Below are 18,634 nucleotides of genomic sequence, written 5' to 3' on the forward strand. Positions count from 1 at the left end.
TGTGTATATATGTGTGTGTATATATATATATGTGTGTATATATGTGTGTGTATATATATATATGTGTGTATATGTGTGTATATATATATATATGTGTATATATGTGTATATATATATATGTATATGTGTATATATATATGTGTATATATATATGTGTATGTGTATATATATGTGTATGTGTATATATATGTGTATATATGTATGTATGTGTATATATATGTATATATATGTGTGTATATATGTGTATATATATATGTATGTGTATATATATGTATATATGTGTATATATATGTGTATATATATGTGTATATATATATATGTATATATACTGTATGTGTATATATGTGTGTATATGTGTGTATATATATGTGTGTATATATATGTATATATATGTATATATATGTGTGTGTATATATGTGTATATATATATATATATATATATGTATATATGTGTATATATGTATATATGTATGTGTGTGTGTGTCATGTGGTCCTATTTTCTTCAGTGCATTTTGCAATGTGTGTTGTCTTTGGCAGTCATACTAATTTGCATTGTTTCCTTGTGTGACTGATAGAATAATGTGACAGTGATTAATCTGCAGGATTATTTATTCCCATGCTTTTCCAGTCTAGAGGAGGCATGAGGCAGGTCAGACTCAGACTGGCCGCCTGTCGGATGATCCCGCATGGGGAAATGACGTCAGACCTTCCCGGAGGCGAATGGAACGTCTCTCCAACCAGACATGTGAACGTCTGTGTCTCACACTTGTTCCTCCTTTTTAAAACAATATGTTCCTACACTTGTGTGTGTGTGTGTGTGTGTGTGCGTGTTCTTGCACAGCCAGTGTGTAATAAAACACATATTCATCTGCACCCAACAGAAAGCTGGAACTGACTTGCTGAGAGCAGAACAGGAAGTGGAGGAGGAGGAGGGGGATGTTCAGGAAGAAGATCATCTCTTCACTAGTCAACATGAATGTCCCCTCATTCAGCAGAAGGTTAATGATTACCCACAGTGCAGCAGACTTCATGCCGTATGCGTACTGTTGGGATCAGCAAAACTCCATCTTTGTTCTCTTTAGTGGTATCAGTCTGTACATCCATAGTACTTCTGGGAGCTTATCAGAATCAGCTTTATTGGCCAAGTATGTGTACACATGCATGGGATTTGATTTTCATTGCTCTCAAAAGTACTTTCTTTGTCATCAGGTAGTAAAAGCCCTTTTAGACCAGATGTCACGTGAGTTATTAGGAGTAGCTCTGTCCCAGTTCTTCCTTTCCAAATGACACAGTCCAGCAGCACAGCACCAAACGCTTAATAAAAACAGTTTTCAGGTGTCTCTCGTCAACTCATAAACCAGAACAGCTCCAACTTTATGACCTTGATATTGCCTTTAAACAGCTGACAGAATGTCACAGAGTGCATCACTGGGACATGTTCCATTTATACCGGAGTTTAGGTTGTGATGTTTCACTTCAACACATGACTGATGACATGATGGCAGTAAACAAGGTTGATGGTTATATATTCCTATAACTTCCATTTCCCTCTGAGGCCTTGTAGTTCACTACATGTCCAGGATACTAACAAGGAACAACAACAACAACAATAAGATGTGCAATTAAGTGTTCAATAAAACAGCTGGACACTGTAGTTTTTACAAGGGCAGTACAGAATGTCATGCTTTTTGACATTCAAAGCTTCTATTTAGGTTCATGAGGCAATCACTCTAAAAAAGATAGAAAGAGACGTAACAATATGATTTGTTGACAATAAGAAAAATATAGAGCATCACCAGACTTTTAGCGAGCTTGAAGATTTCCATAAATGTTTTTTCATCTGACCATTTTTTGACTGTTTGTTTCAGGTGAATGGACCTATGTTGTGGGATTCTGAGAAATCGCAGCCTCCTGCTTTCCAGTCCAACATCAGAGTCCCACAGGAGGACCTGTGGCCTCTGACTGACCAAGAAGAACTGAAACGACAGGTAGACATCAGCAGACATGTGCATGAAGCTTTGACTTTACGTGTTGGAAGCCCTGTCCCGTCAGACCAAATGTTACAAATAGCACATCTCTCTCTCTCTCTCTCTCTCTCTCTCTCTCTCTCTCTCTCTCTCTGCAGCGCCAGTCTCAGTTCCTGATGCACCGCCGTCTGTACATGAACAATGAGAGAGAGCAAGTGAAGGAGAACAAACAGAACAGGAAACACCTGAAGAAGACGGCAAGGTGACGAGGCCACAGGGTTTTGTCCTAAATCACTTCATCCTATTGGTGTGATTAGAATTAATCAACAAGTACCAACAATCTGTACCTTTGATAGCTGTTAGGTTGTTTTTTTAATCAGATTTAAGTCATTTATAATGCACAACAGTGGTGACAAGTCTGGCTCAATACTCTATTTCTCTGTATAACTCACAGACTAAACTAAAATAGTGTCACACGAATGTAAATTACAAGTGATTCTTCAGCCTTAGTCTCCTCTAAAATGGCCCCGTCTCCACTGAAGGATCAAAGCCGAGAAAGAACATATTCGTCTGGAGGAAGAGAGGAAGTTGGAGAGAGTCCGGCGCGTCGCGGAGGCCAAACAGAAGCTGGAGGAGAGAGAGCTGCTGATTCTGGAGCGTCTGAAGCTTGAGGAGGAGGAGGAGAGAGATGTGCAGCTGCAGAGAAGGAAACGAGAGGAGAAACCCAAATCAGCTGGAAGGTAATTAATGAAGACCAATTTGCCAAAGCTTAAAGACAAACTCTACTCATTTTACACATGAAAGTGCTCATAATCAGTTATTTTATGGTGAGCTTCTTGTGACACCAGAGAAGATGAACACATATAGTTCAGTACGGTGAACTGTGGATCACCTTTGCCCAAATGAGCTGAACTTCATGTACACACTCACAAAGAGCAGGTGTCTTAATGAAACTGATGAACAGACTTGATTGTAACTCTCGTCAGGTTCATTGAGGCTCTTAAAGCTCAGATGAAGGAGCGACTGTCTCAGGAGGAGTTGGAGCCTCCTCCTCTCTGCTGCTGCGCGTCGTCTTTCTGGGACTCCCACCCCGACACCTGCGCCAACAACTGTGTCTTCCACAACAATCCCAAAGGTACGTGCTGCACACCACCGCCGAGATTCAGTGGGACTGATCGTGAAAACAATAAAAAACACTGACGGTAGCATTTGTCTCCTCCACAGCGTATGTCAAGGCCTTACATTCAACAATGCTGAGTCTGGAGTTACAGTAAAGGAAGCCGATGAACTGAACTCCCTCCTGTGTGTTTTCAAAGGAACAGTCCAATATTTTGGGAAAACCAGCGTAAGTTGTCAAACCCAGAGTCCGATGAGAAGACTGATGTCTGTTTCATCTCCGTCCAGGATGTGTAAATGTGAGATGGATTGCAATGACATTTCGTCCAGGCATTCATGTTTTCCACAAGATAAATGCAACTGATGGTGATAATTTCATGACTATGAAAGACAATGATTTAATCTGTATCATTAAAGGGCCATAGTGCTGCTGCATGTTCTTAGACGATTTACTAAAAAACATAAAAAATCTAAACAATCAAATGCATTTTCAGCGTCTAAAGAAGTTGTGGGTGAGGTGCATATGAGATCAAAAGCATGAATAATGTACAAGAATTGTCTGGTATTATCTGTAACATGTCTGTTTTTGTAGAAAATAAAAACGAGATGTATATGTGTCCAGAACATTCACCGTTTGTGTGTAAAGCATTCACAGATGTACACATTTTTAACAATAAAGAACTGAATGCAACAAGTGAACTAGGTGAAAACAATCCTCTCTTAAAAGATGTGAGACAGAGACAGAAAATCTTTAATTGTAAAGATAAAGATTTTTGTCTAACTTTGTGAATAAAAAATTCTGATGTTTTCAACTATTCACTTATCTCCTTTCTAATCCTTTTTTGTTCTTTAATGAGGAAGGAATTCAGTTGAAGCCAACTTGATTTCCAAACTCATTTAAAGGAGCCTCAGACAGAAAGCTTTTGACCCATGACCCAGACTTGTCACATTCCTGGAAAACCCCTGTAGATAAGAAGGAATTGAATTGTCCCAGCTACCTTAACAATGCCGATAGGTTTCCGTGAAAGATGGTAGGCCGTGTAGAAGAGGAAGGTGAGGAAAAGAATATAACCACGATGCCTGCAAAAAACAAGATGACATAATAAATGTAGGCCACGTCAACGTTCTTCAGAGTTGCGCCTAAAAAATGTAATTTTTCAATATTTTTTAATTTAATGTCACTTAGTATTTATTCTTAATAAGAACCAGTGTGTAATACGAGGATTTTATAGAACATGAAGCATTGCTGTAGATTAAACTACCAACAGTCTATAAAGGAGTTCAAATAAGCACAACCTTAAATATCTACAGCTGTAAAATGCAACATGCATATTTATGCAGCAGTAATATTAATCCAGAAACGTCATATATAATAGTAAAATACTGACAGGGAACACTTTAACATTTTTCTGCAGCAGAAGACGTGTTTTTCCAACGGTGGAAGAAGTACTCAAATATTTTACTTTAGTCAGAATATAACACCACCATAATGAAATTCCTTCATTCAAAATGTTTGTTATAGTAAAAGAACAAACGGTTGGCATCAAAATATACTAACTAACATCAGTGTTATGTACGTTTTTGTTGTTTTATGATCAAAACGTGCAAGCACGATTATGCATGTTTGTTGTTTTCTTGCCCTATCAAGCACATTGCAACCCTTGTTTTGGAAATGTACCATATTTAGTTTTTGTTATTGTTATTATTGTTTTAAATTATTGTTACAATTATTATTATGACATTTAAAAGGGGTCCCGACCCTCACATTGTGAACCACTAGGGGCTCCCTCCTCACACTCAGCTGTTTCCTGTGACGTCAGTGGAGGTGGGGGGGGGGGGGGGGGGGGATCACGTGGCCACCGGGAGTCTCCGTCTGGAAAGTCTTACACATTTATAGGCTGATAATAATATTATATTTATCACAACGGACGCCTTTTTTTCTGAACTCAAACGTGGAGGTAGGCTGGCTCTCCGGACCCCGGTGCGTAATATAAACCTCACAGCCGGCACAGTATGGAGAAGTGCGGGATGTTTACGCACTCGTTATCCCACCAAGAAGCTGCACTATTGCTGCTTTGTTGTTGTAGTTAGCACCTGGCGTCTACTTTATAAATCTGTGGATAACGTTAGGCAGTACTAAACAAGTGAGTCTCTAACCCGGTAATAAACACCCGGTGAGTTGGCTCCAAACATTCCAGCTGTGCCTTTTTTAATTGTCTTGATACCAGTAACTTACTCCCGAGGACATGCTCCGAATCTGAGTGTGTTTTGGGTGTTCAAAGTGTGACACAATTTTCAACGAACAATGAAGTCGCCCCTGGCTCCCGGAATACGATTTGTCACGTCCTTTTCTCGGGATAGTTGGTAAGTTTCCATTATTTCATTCCTTTTGTTCTCCGCACCCCACGCACAGCCAGTTAATGGCATCTTCGTTACTACTGTTGCTCTTTATGTTGTGTTTGTTATCTCCCCTTTGCTGTAAATGATTGGCGTAGCCGCGTAGATAAACACACATTCTGTGAATTTGTAATGGGTTCATGTAAACCAAGTGTTTACTATATAAATACTTACAATTATATAATCCTACTACAGGTTACAAACGCGTTATTACTGCTCGTTTTCGTTCATATGTCCACCAGACACGTTTGGGAGTCAAGTACCTCCAAACTCCATTCAAAAATGCAGGCATTTCTGAGCTTCCTCTCTCATTGACACATATTTGACCTTTTAACAAATCGATGCGGTCGTCGACGAATCCTTATATTTCAGGAATTTAGAAAACGACATGAGACACTTTATTTTCATAACCTCTCAGTGTCTTATATCACTTCTCAATGCGGGGATCATTTGTTGCCTTTTTGCAGGTTTTACAGCAATCAAGTACACAATGGTCCAGCAGTTTAGTAAAAGAAAACAAAAACATCCACACCAGGAAAAATACATAAAGTTATGAGAAATGATAAACGTAAGATAATTACTTTGTGTGTTGTAACTATGACTTACTATACTACTATGGCTAAGTCCGAATAATAAAACAGTGCCATAACTATGAGATAATCTGAGCAGATCTGCAAAGAATTACTTTTCTTATCAATAAATTAGACGATCATTTCCTCAAACTTCATATTTTCCCAAAGCCCAAAGGGATGTATTCAAATTTCTTTTTTTTCAACAGTTCAAAAATCAAATAGTTTTTAATTTACTATATTATTACACAGGAAAAAGCATCAAATCCACGTATTTAAGAATCTGAACCATCAAGTGTTTGCAATTTTTGCTTAAAAATATTAAATATAAAAATAGTATTGCCAGCTGCCTGTTTGTTGCAAAAATACTTGTGAGTAATGAATATTCTGTGTTAATTGAAACTCACAATGCCATGCCATCTTTCTATTGTATGTGATAAGAAAAATATAATAAAAGCCAAAGAAGGCAGACATTGAGCAGTCATTACACTTGGATGTTCCATAAACACTGATCTACCCGTCAGTAAGGTACTCGTCTACAATCGAATGCATACAAATGCAACAGCCCTGCAATAAGTCATGTTTTTGTGAAGTTTATAATGCTAGCAGTAGCAATACAACAATGTAAAAATACTCCAGTAAAAAACAAAGTACATTTTAATACACTTATGTAAAAGTACAGACTTATTGTGTCGGCTCAATGTAGTTTCTGTAGTAGTAATTGAAGTATTAAACGTAAACTGGCCCCTGTGGCTGATACATTAATGGACATTATTAAAATAATACTGATTCATTAATCTTTATGTAACATTTTATCTTTGTAGCTGCATCCCCAACCTAGGGGCCGGGCCCCTCCAAAAGGGTCCCAAGATAAACCTGAGTGGTCATGAGATGATTAATCGTGTATAGAGGAAAAAACATATATGAAACATTTACAGATATATGAAACATAAATCTGTGTTAGATAGGGACCAAAGGTTTAATCTTTACCAGTGCATTGTATTTTCAAAGCTTATCATATTTATATATTATATACTGACAGCAGATATGGCAAAACTTGATGTGTTTCTAATATTTTATCATAGTTTATAAGCACTAGACAGATGTTATCACACACATGTGCCACCTTATGCTGCCGATATCAGCTGTGTAATTGAGGGATAAATATTTTACTAATATTCATTTTATTAATATTTGACTTCTACCAATAAATGTGTGTAGTTGTTAACTCTCTGATACCACCCAGATGAAGACAGTTGATCCATGACATGCTGGCAGCAGTTTGCTTTATTACGTCAGTGGAATGTTTTGAACATGTAAATATTTCTTATTTTTTGTGTTCTCACAGTATTTTGTATTTCTGTAAAGGCTCTTGTTTTATGACAGCAAGAGTTCATGTCATTTTATAAAAGATCAACAAGCAACATCAAGTCAACAAGATCTCCACGTTTGCGTTATTTCTCATTTTGTTTCACAATGTGCAGCATTATAATTAGTTATAACTTTTCCATCAATTATTTTTGTCTCATCAGAAAGACTTTGCTTTATTATGTCATCTTGTTTTTTGCAGGTATCGTGGTTATACTCTCTTCCTCACCTTCCTCTTCTACACGGCCTACCATCTTTCTCGGAAACCTATCAGCATTGTTAAGGTAGCTGGAACAATTCATTTCCTTCTTATCTGCAGGGTTTTTGCAGGAACATGACAAGTCTGGGTCATGGGTCAAAAGCTGCCTGTGAGACGCTCTTTTTTATGCTTTTTAGTAAATCATCTCAGAACATGCAGCAGCACTATGGCCCTTTAATGATACAGATTAAATCAAATGATTCATACAATTTAAAGATTAAATATAGAAACATGTTTTACTCAAATGTCTGCATTTACAAGTTCCTGCAGCCCCTGTATGATAATACCAATATCTATACTTATCTATCGCTTTATATGAGAGTTTTATGTGGGTCGTTTCACCTGCTTCCTATTATGTGTTTCTGTCTCAATTCAGAGTGAGCTGCACAGAAACTGTTCCTCAGTCAATCGGCCTGCAGACCTCAACATAACCAACAATGCTACTTGGTGTGACTGGGCGCCCTTTGGTAAGTCCTTTATTTGTTATCAACTTTGACACTTCACTTATGAGTAGATAATGCAGACTAGCACTGGGAAATTGTAGAAACTCCTTTGAGTGTGTACTATGTGTACTAACTCCAACTGAAACATCCATAATTCTAAATGATTACATGGAGAAAGCTAATAGCTTCATTTGTGTCGTCCCTCTAGACCAGGACAACTATCAGACACTGTTTGGGGTCTTGGATAACTCCTTCCTGGTTGCCTATGCCATCGGCATGTTTTTCAGGTTGGTATGTGCTGTTGCATATCGACATTATTATATTTGTGTGTGTTTTTGTGCTTTGTTGCGTCATAATCATTTCTTGTGTTAACAGTGGGATATTTGGAGAGCGCCTGCCTCTGCGGTACTACCTGAGTTTTGGGATGGTGATGAGCGGATTGTTCACATGTCTGTTTGGCCTCGGCTTCTACCTGAAAATCCACTCATTAGGGTACTACGCCGCCATCCAGGTAAAGACACAACATCACACAGTCGTACATTTTCTTTTGTTCCCTGAGCAGTTTTAAACACAGATAACCCCCTGACCTTTCCTCTAATGCCACCATCAGGACAGAATATGCACACAACAGATCGCTAAATCTAACTTCCAAATTTCCTTGAAATTCGCTTAAAAAAAAGCTTCAAAGCTCAATCTGTAAAATTTGGACCATTTAAACAATTCACATATATGATAAAAAAGTTATAGATTAAGATGCACATTTTTGCATTTCTTTGTAGATCTGTACATCAGGGAGCACAGTTATCTCAGCTTAGCATAAAGACTACAAGCAGTGCATCCTGTTTGTTTAAGCCGTACACAAACAGATGTAACTATGACACTTTGTGGAAGTTACGTAGAACAATTTCTTGGTGAACAACATCTGGGCCCAGTGACTTGATGGAGTCTTGTCATCACAGTGAGGTTGCCAGTTTTTGTACTATCATGCCTTTGCAGAGACCAAGAGCTGTGCTCGCTGACCATATCTGTCAACCCACACTATAGCTGGATATGAGCTGTTGTTCACCACAAAATAGTTACAGACCATAACTCAACCTTAAAACCATTTCAAAATGGACATTTTTACGTTTCTGTTTGTGTCCAGATCTTATTTCTCTTTCTGAAATGTTTAAACTATTCCCTTAACAATGTTAGTTTGTGTACCAAAAGATCTGCCTGTTATTTGCATTTCTTACTTCCGTTGTGGTACATGTACAGAATTAGGAATCTTTGAATATCTAAACAACCTCTCATCCATTTTGGCAGGCAGAACTACTGCATAAAACCAGCTGACATTAGGGGAGAAAGAGGGAAGCACAGAGATCAGATGAGCTGTTTATTGCTGACTCACCAACAAACGGACCATACCAACACACACACGGCAGGCTTCATTGATCTCCCTTGACTCTAGGAAATGAATGTTGGTCTCAGCGTGGATGCACACTCAGTACAAGTTAAGGCACAGTCACAAGAGTTTTGTTTCACTTCAGTTTTTTTTAGAAGACCCTTCGTCCAGTAATAACCACACACATCACCGTGCAGGTTTTTAGTCATGTGAGAGTTGGTTTACCTCAGGAACAAGTGAAGAAACCAGTTTTAGGACACAAGCTACTTTCCCTTCCTGTGTACAGTAATAATGCTGCAATTGCAGAAGTTATTATTTTCCTGTTTCTCTTCGTTTAGTCTCTAAAATGTCAAAAAAAAGTAAAAATAATGGCTGCCATAACTCCCCAGAGCTCAGGGTGCTGTCTGAAAATACCTTTTGTCTTATCAACATTCCAAAACCCAAAGATATTCCATTTGCAAAGATGAAAAGCAGAAAATCCTCATATTTGAGAAGCTGAAGCCAGAGAAGGTTTGATGTTTATTCTTGATAAATTACGCATTTAATTTATTTGTTTTAGAAGATTAATTTTCTGTTGTTCGACTTATCAATTAATCAACCAATGGTTTTGCCCCTACAGTGGTTTTATTGAATTTCAACATAAGTGTAATCGCAAGTGAGTGTGTTTCCCAAAAATATAACTTTTCAGACGGCGGCTCATCCACCTGTAATTGTCACTGTTTTTTCTTCCTTTTTTCTTTGGAAATGCTGTTAAAACCGCACTGACTGATCTCTGCATGTGCCATATTATTATGAAGTTTCTAGTTAGCGCGTGAATGCAAATACTGTTTTGTAGCTCTGAAGTGTCAGATGAGCCTCAGACATTCACGTGACCATTCCCTGGAGTCAAATTCCACAAGTGAATTCAACAGCGTTTCGTAAACTAAAATTATAAATTTAGCTCATTCTATAAATAATAACACGTCAAACTTAAACTCATTTGATTCATGAGTTTGTAAGAAAAAAAAAGTTCTCTTTGACTTAAGAGAACTCAAAATGCAATATCTGAGTCTGAGTTTACAAAGACTGCAACACCTTCATGAAGCAGTCAAGAAATCACGGCTTTATTGTGTCGATTAACAACCCTTTTACTCCATCACAGGTGTGATCACTGCGAGCTCTGTGGGTCAGTGCAGACTTTATTTATCATCTCCTCTGTTTAAAGACATGTAGAGATCTCATGGTGGCTTAGTCAGGCTTTCCTCACATCTATCACATGACTCACAGCTGCATTATATAACTGCAGCAGTGGGGCTTTTGTCGGTTTGGTGTGGGAATGTTAAGACTCAAGGCTCACTTGTCTCCTCTTATTCTCCTCCTTTGAATAAAGTTTGTAGGGTTACACAAGCTTTAAGAGACTTTGATGCAGTAAGCTAACACGGGCTGGTTTCTCCCTCTGCTTCATTCTGCAGGTCATGAACGGGCTCATGCAGACCACCGGTTGGCCTGCAGTGGTGGCTTGTGTCGGCAACTGGTTTGGAAAGGGGAAGTGAGTACTGCGCGATGAGCACCGGGCGTGCAGTCCTGCTGACTATGCAGCATTAGATGCTTATTCTTTTGTTGCTGGCTGACTCACACGTGCACATTTGTCATGATTTGTTTTTCTGAAATCCGCCTCTCTAGAGGGTGATGAGAATATCGTTAGTCTGGGCGCGGTTAGCTTAGTTCAGCTTAGCATGAAGACTGACAGTGTGGGGAAACAGCTTGCCTGACTCTGTCCGAAGTTCACAAATACATCTTCCAGCACCTCTAAAGCTTTGTGGTTAACACATTGTGTCTTTGTTTGTTTAATCCGCACACAAACAGAAATGTAAAATTTGTGGTTCTAGGAGAAGCTAGCTGTTGCCCCCTGGTTCTAGTGTTCACGCTTAGCTCAGGTAACGATGTCCTGACTCCAGCTCCGTACTCAACACACAAACATCATAATGATCTTAATCACACTATCAGAAAGAGAGTGAATAAGGGTCTTTCCTAGAATGTCGAACTACTACTTTAACAGGACATACGACCAATTGAGGAATTGCTCTTGTGTTTTGATCATCAGGCGTGGGTTCATCATGGGTGTGTGGAACTCCCACACCTCAGTGGGAAATATCTTGGGCTCCCTCATCGCGGGAGTCTTCGTGTCCTCGGAGTGGGGAATGTCCTTCATCGTCCCCGGACTCATTATCACCTGCACTGGGATCCTGTGCTTCTTCTTCCTGGTTGAGAGTAAGTTTCTGTTCAACAGTGAAACCCTCACTAAACTCTTTCACAGAGACAAAAACCCTCATGGTAGGTGTAGACAAATCTGCAGGTGCAGGATCCTGTTTGACTTGTTTGTAAAGCAAATGTTTTTGGCTGCTGTAACTTTAAAGGTGGGGTGTTTAACCGAGCTACAGTACAATTACCTTGTTCAAAGCTGAGTGAACTCTAGCTCTGTGTGGCAAAATATTTACAATAGAGATTTAAAAGATTGGTTATTAATTTCATCCCTCTGTACGGACTTAGGTGTGAGAATTTGTCATATTTACATGTTGTATCTTGTTGTTTTAAGATTACATCTCTTGTCAAACCTAAACGTTGCTTTTATGTTTGCATATTTTTCTCTCTCTTATTCAGAACCTGAACACGTCAACTGCACTTCTCCTCAACACTATGTGAGTAAAAGCAACAAACTTCCATCTACCTAATTCATTTTCATACAAATAATAAACTTAGTTGCATAACACCAGAAATGCAACACAAACTCAAAAGTATTTCGCTTCGAGTGCTCTCTCTACTAATCCTGTAACAAGACTGCTTGAACTCATGCATATTCTTTGTGTTTTCAGAGTGAAAAGGAGGGCGACGAGACAGAGTCTGTCACGAATAATGACATCGCCTACGGTTCCATCACCGCTGATCCGGCGGAGGTTGTTGTGGAGCACACAGAGGCCATCAGCTTCAGTGGCGCTCTCCGTATACCTGTGAGCGGAGACAACTCTTTTTAACCATCCAAATATCTTTTCATGTCTTTATTTGTATCGCAGGATGACCACAGCTCCAATTGGTTTAATATTTGCTCAGGCGCTGGAAGCATCAATGAGTCCAAACTGATAGAAAGGAAGTTTGCTCACTTGGATTCTTACAGTGTTTCACTTTATTTTGAGCTGTCAGTCAAACAGTTATGCAGCCGTTGTTTCGTCCAGTGAAAAAAATCAACAGCAGATCTTCTTTACGGCAGAAGTTTCATCCCGATACGATATTATATTGAGTCTTTGCACAACGATACAATATCTGCTCACAGTCTGCCGTGGTACAATTTTGATTAGAAACAACATCATATTCCAATTTAACCCAATCAGTTACATTTATATCAACTCACATAAAGCAACTTAAAAAAAAGAAAGTTGGTGACACAGACGTGCCATTGGAACTTTCAAAATGAAGGCGTATCTTAAAGATGATGTGTATTGATGTTTTCAGTTTGCATCGATGATAATGGATCGTTAATCATTGAATGGATATAACGACACCCCAAGGATACACCCCTAGTGAAAGAGACGAGACAGAGTAGGAGGGGAGGCAGTTGATTGTGAATTATAGCACTGCAACAATTAAGGCATTTTAAGATGATGATGTTTTAATGTCTCACTCAGGGAGTGGTGGAGTTCTCTCTCTGCCTGCTGTTTGCCAAGCTGGTCAGCTACACTTTCCTGTACTGGCTTCCTCTGTACATCTCCAACGTTGGTCAGTACTTACACACATACTTTATTCTTTTCCAATGAGGAGAATATCAGACTTCATACTTTGTAGTTTTATCCGCATAAATTAAAGTTGATTCATTTTTTTTAATTTTCAGCACACTTTGACGCAAAAGAGGCAGGAGACATGTCGACATTGTTTGATGTAGGAGGAATCGTGGGTAAGCATTAAGCCTCGACTGATCGGTCGTATGATTTGATCTGACAGGATTTCATTTTCCAACATGTTTATGACAAAAGAAATAGAAAGATAAACGTCAAATACAAAATATATGATGGAAATACATCTTGGCACTGTACTTTTGGTGTTCTCGGGAAGCAAATAAAGGCCTTAATAAACTTAATAACTTTAATCACAACTGAAAGATTTAAATATATATCATTGTGAAATTAAATCATTTAAATAGTTTACAATGCCGTCTATCTGAATTTGTTTGGTTTCAATCCCCCTCCGGACAGATTCATTCAATCCAGACTTGATTGCTCATCCTTAATAACTCAAATGTTGAAGTGCACATTTTTTAAATTTTATTTAGATGTTTGGATTTTGTCAGTCCAATTTCAGCAACCATGTTTTTATTTTTTGGCAGTTTGAGCACCTTGAATGTAGTTTTTAGGATATTGCACACTTTAATTTTCTCTGTGAATTACTTTTTAAAATTTAATTGGAACCACATGAATTCAGATGTTTTTTTAAAAGTAAAATATAAATTAGGTATAACAATAAAGTATAATATCAATGGCGTAGATTCCTTTGTATTTAACCCGTGTGCATCCTTTTAATACAGTTGCTCTGGGATACGTCAATGATGAGCAACAACATTGATTTTGATGTATTGCATCAAACATTGCAGTGCTCCATAATACAGCAGCAATGCCCCTAGTGGACACCAGGAAGATAACATGGATTTGCACCATAGGGAAAATATGAGAAAATGGCTTCATCTGGTGGAAAATAATAAATACTACAATTTTGAAGCCAGTGCTTTTGTCCGTCAGGGTCTGAGTGTCTGTATTTTGGCTGAACCGTTTATTAGAACTTTATTTTACTTACTTGAATGCGCTGTGTGTCAACAGGAGGCATCATGGCGGGCCTCGTGTCTGACTACACAGGTGGGCGAGCGACAACTTGCTGCGTCATGTTGCTCACTGCTGCCCCAATGGTGAGTGTCATCTAATAAATCTAAGTATTTTCATGACGGCACGTTCGCAGTTATACGCTACAGTTCAAAAGTTTGTGTTCTCCGGCCACAAAAGCTTGATTGTGTCCAGTCAGATATCTGAGCGGGCTACTCTGTATGTTTGAATGCAACACTGAAAGGCCATGGACTAAATGGAAGTTTCAATAATCTAATTCTCCTTCTTTTTGTGCTAAAACTATTTCAAGTGTAAATAATACATTTGGTGTCTGAATGATACTATTTTCATTTCTGTTAAAATAGTTATTATTGAAGGAAAGAAGAAAAACATCAGTATAACAGCTGATTCCAAACTCTTCAACGGTAGTCTAATGTAATGTAATGTAATGCTAGTGTGTGTGTGGATATAGCTGATAAAGGAAGAAAAAAGGACATACAAGCAGTAGACTGATATATGAACGTTGTTTTGTTTTGTTCATGTTCCAGCTTTACCTCTATAATTATATTGGACAAAGGAGCATCGGTACTACAGTCGGTAAGACACATTTGTTTTTTTCTCGCTAGAATGAGCCAAAGTTAAAAACCAAAACCTTATTGGATTTTTAGGAAAAAATGTATCATGCAAATGTGCGTTGGCAGTACAGTTAAGGGTGCATTTCACCCGTTGCAGGTGCAAAATCCTTATGTGAATTAGCCTCAAGAGTCTTTGGTTGCTGTGCTTGTGATGTTCGGAGCAGTCGAAGTTGGATCATCCTCTCCTTTACATTAACTTGACTTTCATTTCATTCATTCACCTTCACCACACCTGTCTGATGTGAATCTGAACTGAGTGCAGAGTAGTCCTGTTTAAATATACAAAAGTCGGCAGTCATCAGAAATGACTATGAAAGTCTTTCTATTGATATACAGTGTAGTTACTCTTTCATAACTGTTTGTTTTGCATTTTGCCATATGTAGGTATGCTGCTATTATGTGGAGGCCTGGTGAACGGACCATACGCCCTCATCACTACTGCTGTATCTGCTGACCTGGTAAGACCTGAAGCATCATGGGAAACCCCCTGTTTTATGCCCCCGTCGTCTGTCAACAAATCATCCGGCTAAAGCACGTCTGTTATGAAATAAACACAGTTTGAGGATCCTGACGACATGTAGTGGACATAGATTAAACATGTAAACCATGTTTTCTCTACTTACATTATCTCTTTTCACTGTTGGAATGTAACTAAGTACAGTTACTCAAGTACTGAACTACTAGGTACTTGTATGTCCATTTTATGCTACCATATACTTCTACTTCACTATTGTACTGTTTGCTCCGCTACATTTATCTGGCAGCTTTAATTACTTTGCAGTACATTGCGTAATTAATATGCACTCCACCTACTACAGCTGCAACATTAAAGTGGTGAGCACAATATTGCATCAATAATAATCCAGGAGTTTTACTTGTAACAGAGTATTTGTACATTGTTTTTTTTTTACTCAAGTGAAAGATCTGAGTACATCTCTCACCACTGTGTCTTTGTTGCAACAGGGAACACATGAGAGCCTGAGAGGAAACTCCAGGGCGTTGTCAACAGTGACGGCAATTATTGACGGGACTGGTTCAATAGGTATGTATGTATGGAGAGCTCTTTTAAGGCTGCTGGGGACCCAGGCCGTATTGCTGGGCCCGCTGGAGGGAAGGGAGGCACGGGAGAACCAGGACTGAGCGGGGTACACAGTCAGACCTCTGCTGCAGTAAAATGAAATGTTCTCGAGAGGGAATTTGGTGTTCGGAAACACTACCACTTTTGTCCACAAGGATCACCAAAATCAACACTAAATGAAAATTCCTTGTAGTAGCTTTAGATTGAAATGTACAATTGAAAAGGAAACTGAACATAAAGTATATAAGATAATTTTAACAAGAATGAAATATAAAGATTATTCAATCATCTTTGTTTTCCCACCTTCCTCCCTTCTTTTTGCATTTAACATTTCAGCACATTTCAGCACTTTTTAATGTTTTCTGGTAAAAAGGTCTAAAAGGTTGAAATTGTTTCATGTGCCATATTAAAAGAAACTGTCAGTGATATTGGTGTGTTCTCTATAGGAGCTGCGGTGGGTCCTCTGTTAGCCGGTGTGATCTCTCCCACGGGCTGGAACAACGTCTTCTACATGCTCATCACTGCCGACCTCTTAGCCTGTCTGGTCAGAAACACCTTTCTATCTATTGACTGACTTGTTTAATCTCTTACACCTCAATATTAGGCTTAAAATTATCTGAGATCTTTTTGTCATTACTGCTTATTCCAGTCCAGTAACAGACACCCTGACTGACACACTGTTTGTTTGTCTGTCTTCAGTTTTTGTCCAGGCTCGTTTACAAAGAAGCTCATGGTTGGTGTCGACGTATCCCCCGAGCCAGAGGGTGAGTTTAACCACCAGTAGGGCTGCACAATTAATCGTATATTAGACAGAGATGCACCGACACCGATACTGATATTGGATATTAGTCAGACACTAACTCAACGAGCTGGATTTGGGAATCGGTGAGAACTGGTCGATTTGGTACAGGATACCAGTTTTTTTTAAATAACAATTCAGTACATTTGTATGTATGTATTTATTTGTAGCATTTTGTTTTACAAAGTTACATTCATAGGGTTATTGTATTTGATTGCATTATAAATGTCGAATAGTAATTTTCCAATCTTTTTATTCCAGGTACAAAGAGATCTGAAATACTCACACAATCAAACTGGGAACCAAACAGAGAAAAGAGGGAGACGATGATGAAACTGACCTGAACTGATCTGAATGGAAACCAGTGGCGAATTCAAGGCAATGCAACTGATGATCGAAGCCTTCTTCTTATTGTAAAACAGAGAGAAATATGTTTTTATGGAGACATTTTTTTATGACTGATCTACTCATTCTAACTTGTTTTAATATTATTTTATCATTAAACGTGTACATACTGTCTGCATTTTCTTAATTTACGTCTCCTTAGTTACTTACAATACAGTTTGGTAGTACCTGCTGCTGCCAGATTTTTTTGTATGGTATTTAATAATTAACGAGTGTTGAATTGTGATCCATCTTTGAAATAGTTCAGTTCAACATTCTGGGAAACAAGATCCAATTTTGTTGAGGAGATTCTTCTCATGTAAAATATTGCAGGTCTGAAAAAAATGTTTAAAAAGTCAGCAGCACTGTTATGCAAAATTAGGAATATCTAGCATAATGCTGTGCTTAAAATGGGACAGGTGTCGGCTCATCACAGGGTTGACGCTTCGATTCTCAGCTCCTCTCTCTCATTGTCAACAACTATAAAGGTAGTAAATGACAATAAGAATATAGTAAAACACTGTTGCAGCTAGTAGGACAGTGAGAACGCACACCTCAACTCACAATGTCATTGAAAGTGAAATAATATGTTTATCCGCCCTGTGATTTGGATCTGCTCTGATGTGATTCGGTTTCTTTGTGTCCCATGCTACTCCCTTTTTTTCTTTTTTCTTTTTAAAATTCTGCTGACAAACAAACCAAATCAGATAAAAACAAACAAAACCTCCACAGTGCAGTACATAGCAAACAGCTAGGCTAGATACTTCAAGGCAGATGTATGAAATGCAAGGAAAAAGAACGAAAGGAAGTAAATAGATTTGTGTCACTTTCTCATCACCCACGTGAATATTGTTATATCAAGTGCCAGTTAAATATATCATTCAAAATTCTTGATGGTTTTCTCTAGCTGGTCTCCATAAGTATGGAACTGTTTGTGTCACTACATCAGTGTACTACAGCACTGTTAGTAATGAGCAGACATGAGTCCCCATCTCAGCAGTCTGACTCCCTATTAAGGAGTTTAAATTACCTCCAGCAATGATGCACTCAATTGCACACTTTCTTCCTGCAAGAAGAATCTTAATCAAGTCAATACTAAGGACACACTTTGTTTTCTGTTGTCATTTTGGTCCACGATGCAGCTTTGGTCCTACATGAAAACGACCAGGATGTTTCATTATATTCCCTCATCCTCCACAAGGGGGTGTGCTCTTTCTACTATCCGCTATGTAATTCCTTCAGTACCTCAAACACTAACCAAATGACATGAGACAGACACTAAAGATAAACGGTGCTGTCTTTATTAAGATTATTTATGTAAGTACAAATAGCAATACCACGACATTATGTACTCCAGAACAAGCAAGCTAAAGTCTGAATTAAAAATGTTACTC

The 18,634-nt window shown here is 38.5% G+C and overlaps 2 protein-coding genes across 3 annotated transcripts; both read left to right on the forward strand.

Annotated features, from left to right (window-relative positions):
* The first annotated feature begins 498 nt into the window (after positions 1–498).
* ccdc15 (coiled-coil domain containing 15) lies at positions 499–4,367 on the forward strand. Its single transcript, XM_031869246.1, has 7 exons — positions 499–751; positions 882–998; positions 1,869–1,988; positions 2,126–2,229; positions 2,510–2,707; positions 2,954–3,102; positions 3,192–4,367. The coding sequence occupies exons 1-7, from the start codon at positions 617–619 to the stop codon at positions 3,239–3,241; spliced, it is 873 nt and encodes a 290-aa protein (XP_031725106.1). The 5' UTR covers positions 499–616; the 3' UTR covers positions 3,242–4,367.
* A 560-nt stretch (positions 4,368–4,927) lies between these two features.
* Positions 4,928–17,373, forward strand: slc37a2 (solute carrier family 37 member 2). 2 transcript variants are annotated; one of them, XM_031869114.1, is made up of 18 exons: positions 4,928–5,447; positions 7,620–7,701; positions 8,053–8,143; positions 8,328–8,406; positions 8,495–8,630; positions 10,955–11,031; positions 11,587–11,753; positions 12,144–12,181; positions 12,356–12,490; positions 13,163–13,253; positions 13,366–13,428; positions 14,345–14,430; positions 14,893–14,941; positions 15,364–15,437; positions 15,943–16,021; positions 16,504–16,601; positions 16,757–16,821; positions 17,118–17,373. In XM_031869114.1, the coding sequence occupies exons 1-18, from the start codon at positions 5,389–5,391 to the stop codon at positions 17,131–17,133; spliced, it is 1,485 nt and encodes a 494-aa protein (XP_031724974.1). In that variant the 5' UTR covers positions 4,928–5,388; the 3' UTR covers positions 17,134–17,373. The 2 variants fall into 2 exon arrangements, with proteins under 2 accessions (XP_031724974.1, XP_031724975.1); XM_031869115.1 differs by lacking the exon at positions 4,928–5,447 and having other exon boundaries at positions 8,328–8,410.
* The last annotated feature ends 1,261 nt before the right edge of the window (positions 17,374–18,634 follow it).

Source organism: Anarrhichthys ocellatus, unplaced genomic scaffold (assembly GCF_004355925.1).
Source record: "Anarrhichthys ocellatus isolate YVR2014 unplaced genomic scaffold, GSC_Weel_1.0 scaffold46, whole genome shotgun sequence".
NCBI classification, from domain to species: Eukaryota; Metazoa; Chordata; class Actinopteri; order Perciformes; family Anarhichadidae; genus Anarrhichthys; species Anarrhichthys ocellatus.